An 8,656-nucleotide genomic window follows, 5' to 3' on the forward strand; every position below is an offset into this window, starting at 1 on the left:
TCCTAAAAACTAGGTTAGATTTTTCCTATAGACAAGCATAAAGGAATTGCCACCTTCTCCAAAGCAGCATAAAAGAGCCCCAGAATGTAAATTCTCTAGTTATCCCTGTCTGATGTACAGTCCACAGAAATCCAGATGGACTCCTGGCTGTGCTCATACAACATACAAAGTAGAACAGAAAAATGAAGAGTCAGTTCTCATTGTATCTTGCTGCCAGCAAGACTGAAAATGAGAAAATTAGCTTCCTCTGCTAGGAAAAGGAGCTTTGTCTGTTAGGCAAATGATTTCAGTATTAGATTGAGGGCTGAAGTACCTTACTGTGTACCCCAGAATTCCCCAAAGTTCATAATTTACAAATACAGAGATTAATGTTACCTGCAATTGCCATGCACAGAAATCTGATATTTTATACACGGTTGTAAAATTAAGATTTCAACAATATTGTCTTATCTCACCTTTTAAGTCAATCTTTTATCAAAAAAAAGTTAGAATAATGCAAACTCTCCCACAGCTGAGAGTGATGCGACTATGTTTCTCAAGACTTCACCACCTACAAGCAACCACCCTGAACAGGTCATGGTGCAATAGAAACACCACACTTGATGCTGTCTCTTAGATTTCTTTAAAATTTTTCAATCTTCTTTGGTTCAGGGCACCCTGAAAGGTTCTGGCAAGACTCACAAGCCACATGCTGCTCTGTAGACACAGGTGACAGACCACCTCCCCAGATCAGTACTAGAGCAGATAAAGTTGGTTATTTTCCTAGGTGGAACAAACTGTGCTGCACAACATGACTCCTTTCGACCCAGCTTCCTTTTCTTCATAGAGAGTACTCCTTCTCTTGAGCAACAGAGCACTGATAACCTAAGATGAAGGACAGAACTGAACTGTATATACAGCAATTATTCCCCTTAGGCCTGTAAAATCTGGCTGGAGATCTAGCAATAAAAACATGAAGCAGCAGAAAAGAAGGAAAATGTGAGTGTAGGGGAAACCTACTAGAACATGTGAAAACGTCTACTTGGTTTTGCCCCTGAAGAACGTTTCAAAGAAGGACTCTGTAAATCCCAATCTCATGTACTGCAACTCTTTAAAAATTATTTTAAGTGGTGCAATATTTTTTAATATGTATGGGGTATCTTCCCTGCACTGCTGTGAATCAGTATTCTCCCTGTTCACTTGTAACTCATCACACAGGCATTCTTTGAAGGTTTTCCATCTCTTCTTGTCTACAAGTTTAGGTCATGTTTTTATGAGCAGTGCCTTTGTGTAGGAGGTACTCCTTCTTCTGCTTAAATCAGTCATTCAAACTGAAGAAAACAACTTAATCTTGAGTGCAGTAAGAGCTTCTAACTTCTCTGATAATCTCCAAGCAAAGGATCAAGATACACAACTCTCCCCAGTGCTAAAATGTGGGGGGTAAGCAGATTCCAGTGTGGTTGCACAACGACCAATGAAAGTGGAATTTGGTCTCAATTAGTGAAATCTCTGTCGTTACGATAAACTAGCAAGGAAAGACATAAAAGTTACTGGAACATATTCCAAGCAGTGAATAAAGGTGACAAATGTTATGCACAATACTGCACAATAAAAAGGCAGCTGTACAGATAAAAAAGCGAGGCAGCACTTTTCAGCCCCATTTTCAGTTATTCAGTCTTTTCCCAAAGAGATCCTTCTGACAATGCATTTACTTCACTTTGGTCTGAAACCCAGAAGCTTATCTCTTGCATTAACATTTGACTGCATTACAGCCATTTGAGCAGGGACAAGAGAGGGAATGGGGAAAGGGAGACTCTTCATGCCATGACAAAACGAGCTCAAAGCTCTTTCTGCTCACAGGGAACTCAAGCAACAGGAAACAAGCATTTCATTCAATACTGTTAAAGCAAGACTTGAGTTCTGTAAGGCCAGTACCAAATTTATGGCTGATTTTTTTTTTGACCAGGCACAATCAAACTTGTTAGACAAAAATACAGCCAAGCTAGACTAAAGAGAGAAATCCTGAAGTCTGTGAAGAAGTCGGTCTGGACAATTTCACTGACTGAGCGGACCAAAATCTCCAAGAACAAAGATTTTGGAGTCAAGTAATTTAAGACTCCCCCTTCTGTAACTCATGCCTACTACACATTATAGCACCTATCATGAACACAAAGATAGAATATTCCCTTCCTCTCTGCCAAACGCTCTTATAAGAAATTCATGTCTGTGTGGGATTTGTACACGGGCTTTTCTTCCTTAAGCAATGTAAGACCACAAGTCAACACTTATGAAATCATTAAAAAATGAGGTTCTTTATCTGAAATTTATCTGAAAACTGGTGTTTTCAAACCAGTGTGAATGAATGCAATCATACAGTAGGACTATGACCTGCAGTGTTCCAAGCAATTCAGTATTCAAAGAGATGGTTCATCAAAGCAAAAGTACTGGAAAGGGATTTACATCCACTAGGTTCCAGTGAACTTTCACTGCAAGTATTATGTAACCACAGAATTATTCTGGTTGGAAGGGACCTCAGGATGTCTCTGCTCAAACCCCCTGTTCTAAGCATGCTCAACACCAAACTCAGATTAAGTTTGCTCAGGGTTTTTTTGCCCAATTAGGTTTTGAGAACTCCCGGGGATAGAGACTGCACAGTGAAGTGTTCATGATTTCATCAACAGAAGTCAAACTGAGCAAAGCAGAGATGTTTGACACAAAATAACACAGTTTCCTGGTACATAAAGATTGATCAACCTCCTCCTACCATGTTACTGCCTTCTACTTATCTGTTCTCTTGGCACTTCCAGGACACCACCACGCTCTTGGTGCCTTTTCATACGTGTAGAATTAAGGATCAGGAAGATTGTTATTGAAAGACTGAGTGAGAGTAAAGTACCTAAAAAATTTGAAATCCTGTCCTAAAGCATCTTGTTCAACATCACAGAAAAGGCAATTGGAAAAGAATAAACCTGAGCCTTATTCTTCAGTAGACAGCTGAAGTAAATCACTTCAGGGACCACTGAACAAGTGACCAACACCAATCTTTCTCTTTCTTCACCTCAGAGATGGCATAAAAATATGGCACAGATGAATATACCCAGAATATTCAGTCCAAGATCTCATTTCTTATCACACTCTGATTTCCTCCAGCAACTCTTCTTGTTCTCCGTTACTTGGTAAATAACAAAATTACCTGTGGTAAATTTTTCCATGCTGCAAGTGCAGAAGTTCTTAAGGCGATTACAGCCTATTGTAGCATACTAAGAAAGAAAAAAAGCCAACTCCTTAGGAAACCTCACTGAAAAAAACAGAAGCTTTTTTAATTCAAAAAGTGCCATTCCTTTTGGGCAACTTTGTTAGCTCTCTGGAAAAAGGAACCAGTTGTCATGGAAGTATCCATTAAAGAGTTCAATCTGTTCACACAAAAAATATCAACTGTTGAATTAAAAACGAAGAATTTAATTTAAATCTCAAAATCTTCAGACACCAAGAAATGGCACAGAGGCTCTGCAAACCACTTACACAGGCACAGAACAGAGAAGATACTGGTTATACAGATGGGCCATGGGTCAGTGACTATATAAACCAATAAAGAAAAAGAAGAGGGGTAAAAATCCCTGTGCAGCTGTAGTATTGCTTATGTCATCTCCTGAAGAAACCAAATTGGGTTCAGTTTTCCCAGCCCTTGCAAAACAATCTCTGTGATTAATACACATACACAGATATAATAAAGAGAAGGGAAAAAGCTTAATTCACACACATACACAGATATAATAAAGAGAAGGGAAAAAGCTTAATTCACAGAATTACTTGGTTGGAAGAAACCTTAAAGATCATCAAGTCCAACACAAATTTTAGGGTCCAAACCCTAACTTGAAGATATTTAGATGAGCTGTAAAAAGTGAATTGCAAGTACATTTTACAGTCTTTAGTATTTTCAAAATGTTAAAATTAGTTTTATAACTTTGATCAAAAGTATATTTTAGGCTTAGCTCTTCATTTTTAACTTTATTTTAGAAGTCCCTAAATTCTGTAGTACTTTTTCCCACAGTGGCAGACACAATTATACAAACTTAAAAGGATGACCTCCCTAGTCCTCATCTCCTGACCAATCTGTTGCCTGAGTCATCTCACAGGTTCTGAACACACATGAGGTTATTTTGCAAGTGTCTTCCACTTTAAAGTATAAGAAAACCAAAAAAAATCCCAACCAGATGATGAGCTGGTATGAGGCATATGAAAAATCTGAATTGAGAGAAACTTGCTGATTGATACCAGCTGAAAACCCAGCCCAACATGTTACTCAAAAACATTTGCTTTACAAACAACCCATTTGCTCCACCAGGAACAAACACAGCTTTCAAATGGATACACTGGGATGCAAAGCCACTAGAAATCAAGGTGAAATTAAACACATTTTCATGCTTTTTCTGTCAAGAAGGTCACCACCATGAAGGATTTAATTATTGTCATTCCCTTCTTTTTTGCACTATCTTTGCTAAGATTCACTCTTGAACACATCTGAATCAACCATAAGAAGGAAAAAAAAAAGGAGAAAAATGTATAAACTCAACTTATTTCCAAGCAAGATCACAAAACTTTATGGTACTGACTAGTTATGACAATATCAGCCACGTGAAACTATATACCCTGGATTTACTGAAAATAAACCCCAGAGGCTTACAGCAGATTAGGATGTGTATCATCTATGTTTAATCCCATGTCAACTTTGTGTTGAAATGCATTCCTGAGTATGACATAGTGTTACAAAGCATCATGTTATTCAGACACTTTTTCCTGGATTGTCAAATTCTGAGAAACCCATGGGCATTTTCCAGAAAGATGTTAACCCTTACTTTATGCCTTTTTAGACATAAGGTTTTTTTGAAATTACTACAATGGGCAATTTCCCAAGGCAGGCTGGTCTCCAAAGTATCTTTTTATGTTCATCTGCTTTTTTGTGTTCATCTGCCCTTGCTAAACCAAAACATCCGAATCTTCATTAAACCACCCAGAATCAAAGAACTTACTATTAGAAAACAAAAGTGAAGTTACATGCATTACAGTGACTTTACACAGAACAGGGGATCCATGAGAATGACAAAGACTGAAAAGAACTAAGACTTATTAAAAGAAGTCCCTCAGCAAGCACGTATATTACAATAACTGGATTGGAAAGAATTTGCCAACAAGAGTCCATAGCTTGCTAAATGCGCTGATGACGAAAAGTGGAGCTCCAGTCATTTGTTGAGCATGTCTGTGTTCCTGTGAGCTTGTCTGCTGCTGGGAACACCGGGAGGGTAGAGAAGAGGGAAAAGAATAGCAGTCCCACACTTGACTGGCTCTTTTTCTTCTTCACAGTGTTCACTTTCTACTCCTAAACGACTGTCAGAAGTATCCCAGTAAACTCTTACCTGATTTTTCCCCACTTTGAAAAGTTAACAGGTAGTTTGTGTCATTTTTGATTAGCAAATTCATTCTGCCCCTTATCCCATCCTCGAACATCCCAATTTCCAGGGCAAAAAGTAATGTCCAGGTCACTCACCCCTAACATCTGATGCAAATAATAATACTGTAGCCCTTGATTATAAAGCAGGAAGGTTTTCCCGAAGAGCCATACATTGAGGGAGAGCCAGAAAAACTGAAATGAAACAGAAACAAGAGATTGTAAGTGAAAGTTACGAGTGCAAACTTCTCAGTGTTCATTTCATTTCATTCATAAAACTCATGGGTAGGTCTGTAGCTTCATAAACATACGTAAATGGAATGGAAAAGCAAACTTCATGCACATACTGTGCTTTAAAGCATTAAAAGGAAGTGCCTCTATGTGGGAAATTTTCACTTTCATTGAACTTCACAAAACTTTTTCTGTCTCACGACAACCGAGAGCTGGTAAAGCGCTCCCATACAAGACGCTATCCCAAATCTTTAGCTGGACGTTGCATTTGAGACTCAAAGAATAAAAAAACAACAACAAAGAGACAAAGGAAGGAAAAGAACATGACCTCCAAGAAGCTGCACCTTCTCCCTCAAACTTTCCCAAACAGAGCCTAACAAAGAGCAAGCACACGCACAGCGTGTGCCAGCCGGGCAGGGCACGGAGGCGGGCACTGTCCCGGGCCATGGCACCCTCCTGCATCCATCCCTGTCAGCCGCGCACCGGGACGCGCTCGGAGCACATGCCGCCCACCCGTGCGAGCCGGGGCACCCGCACGGCGTCCTGCCCCGCATGCTGGGAGCCCTGCCCCGCACACCGGGACGCGCTGCCCCTCACGGCAGGACGCGGTGCCCCGGCTCCCCAACACTCGGGGCAGCCCCCGCCGCCTGCCAGCACCCACCGGCCCCTCCTGAGCCTCCCCCGCGGGTCAGCCCCTCTGAGGGGAGCCCCCGGGGCCGCCCCTACCAGGAAGAGGTGCTTGCTCCCCTCGTTGGCCAGCCAGCTCCTCCAGGACAGCGCCATGGTGCGGGACGCCCGCGGGGCAGGACGGAGGGTGGGGGGCGCCGGACGAGCCCTCCTTTTCAGCCGAGTCGAGCCGCCCTCCCCTCTCCCCACCCCTCACCCCCCGCCCTGGCTTCCGGCCGCCGGGGCGTAGCGCTCCGGCCCCGCCGCGCCGCCGGCCGGGCTCCGGCTCCGTGCCGCCGGCGCTGCCCCTTTGTCCGCGGCCCAGCGCCCCGGGAGCCGCAGCGCAGCCGCCCGGCACGGAGCGGGGTCTCCGGAGGGCGCTCTGCCCTGCCCTGCCCTGCCCTGCCCTGCTCCACCGGGCTGCGGTGCCGTGCGGCCGCTTCCTCTCGTCCCCCACCTTGGGAAGAGCGTTTCCCCGCAGAGAATCCCGTCCGTGGGGATCCCACTTGCCCGATCCCCCCACCATCCCCGGCCGGGCTGAAATGTGATCCAGAAAGCAGGAGGGAGCGGGGGAGCACCCGTGCATGCAACTGCTCTGCAGTTCGCGTGAAACAAAGAGGCTGTCCAAGAAACTACTGTTCGGGCAGCACGTGAGGCCCTGGAAAGCCGGGAAGGGACAGGATGTGTAATTGATGTGAAGTCTGATCCTGCTCCATCAGGTGTCCCTGGAGGACACTGGAAGAGGCCGCCTCCTGTGTGCCGGCACAGCGGGTGTGCAGTCAAACAGCAGCCGAGAAAAAGGGACTATGGGCAATTCCACATCCAGTGTCCAGAGTCTCGGTTGCTGTGCTTTGCCGGCAGTCCTCTTTTACTGGTGGCCTTCGTGTTTAGTTTGGGTTTGGGGAGGGTGGGATTTGAAGGAAAGTTGTGCTGGATACTGATTTTTATATTAAGAAAAATCTTTTGAAAACAATGCTTGTTGCTAGCAGCTTTCCAACAGGACTGCCTTGTGAGACAGCGGAACAGTTCCACCAGGCATTGTGGTGCACAGGTTGCTCGTTGAGATAGCAGTGGCAGCTGACAGCAGAGTAAGGATGGTGTTCTGGGAGACGCCAAGTCCGAGGAGCAGTGCTGAATAGTCTCATCCAGTCCAGTTTGAGCTGGCTGTCTTTCTCTTATTATCTGGCAAGCTGCCATTTTTTGAGTTCCTTATGAGCCACACACCGAGGATCCAGAAGAATGGAAGAGGGCAAAGTGCCATCTTTCTGCAGTTTGTATCAAGGTGGAGGGCATGTCTGACCCCTGTGTGGTCCTGAGAATAAAGAGTACAAGTCAGGCATGACACCTTTGAAACTCAATTGAGAGTGTTTTTGCTGCAGCGGGAGCTCTGTCTCAACAAGTGGAAGGATTTCTGTGGCTGTATGAAGTTTTAGGTGAAGTTCTGAAGTAGGAGGGTTACATACATTTTATATCATCTAATGACACTAAAAGGAGAACTAGTGGAAGAAAAAAAGACATATTTTAAATTTAAGACTCAACAGAACCATACTTTGATGCCAAAGCAGCCCTAACAGCAGAAGAAATAGTACAGTTTTTTTATCTTTTTTGCTATTTCCATTCACTTTTTTGCTTCTGTTGTAATGCTCAAAAAATGGAAACTGCTTACAGGGAAGCAGGTGATGAATCTTCTCTGGACAAGCATGTCAAAGATGGGATGGCACAAAATAAAACTTGAAGGATATGTCAGGCCTAACAACATGGGGCCTTGGCCGAAACAGAAGCCAAGGAGACAAAAAAAACCCCAAAATAATTTGTCCATGCTATATTTGCACATTAGAAATGGCTCTGAAAAATCAGCTTATGCAGGATCTGACTGCCCACTCACTTGAAGCTGATGACTCATGAGGCAGCACTTCACTGCCTACTTACAAAGTGCCATAAGGCATGTGGAGCACATGACTCATGCTCGTCCACATTGGATCCTACATCATATCTAGGTACAGAGCAAGGAATGTGTTTTTGTAGAAAACACCCCTATTTTCCTTCTCCCTGGAAACAGCCAAGGGCTTTGAATCATTAGCCCAAAAAGAGTCTGGCAAAGACCAGTGCCACACCAATACATGTACATTCTTCCTCCACAGAAAAGGCTGAGTTCATTTTCAGTTTTAAGCCATCCCAGATGTATATGAGTGTGTATTTTAAACTTAAGAGCACTCAGAAATGACCGCAGACACTAGTTATAATCCAGATAATTAGAAAAGTTATACTATGACTCTTAAACCATTTGAGCTCTTCTCTGCTTTGTGGCCATTCATCCTCTGATTCTGATGGTCT

At 43.5% G+C, this 8,656-nt stretch overlaps 1 protein-coding gene across 1 annotated transcript in view; it reads right to left on the reverse strand.

Moving 5' to 3' along the window:
- Window positions 1–6,771, reverse strand: part of NOX4 (NADPH oxidase 4) — a 111,868-nt gene extending 105,097 nt beyond the window's left edge. Inside the window, exons 1-2 of the mRNA XM_005485778.4 lie at window positions 6,383–6,771; window positions 5,525–5,620 (exon numbers count right to left, since the gene is read on the reverse strand). Coding sequence (XP_005485835.1) covers window positions 5,525–5,620; window positions 6,383–6,439 — 153 coding nt within the window. The 5' untranslated portion in view covers window positions 6,440–6,771. The remainder of the gene's footprint in view (window positions 1–5,524; window positions 5,621–6,382) is intronic.
- Window positions 6,772–8,656: the final 1,885 nt, after the last annotated feature.

The sequence above is a fragment of the Zonotrichia albicollis genome, chromosome 2 (genome assembly GCF_047830755.1).
Source record: "Zonotrichia albicollis isolate bZonAlb1 chromosome 2, bZonAlb1.hap1, whole genome shotgun sequence".
Lineage (NCBI taxonomy): Eukaryota > Metazoa > Chordata > Aves > Passeriformes > Passerellidae > Zonotrichia > Zonotrichia albicollis.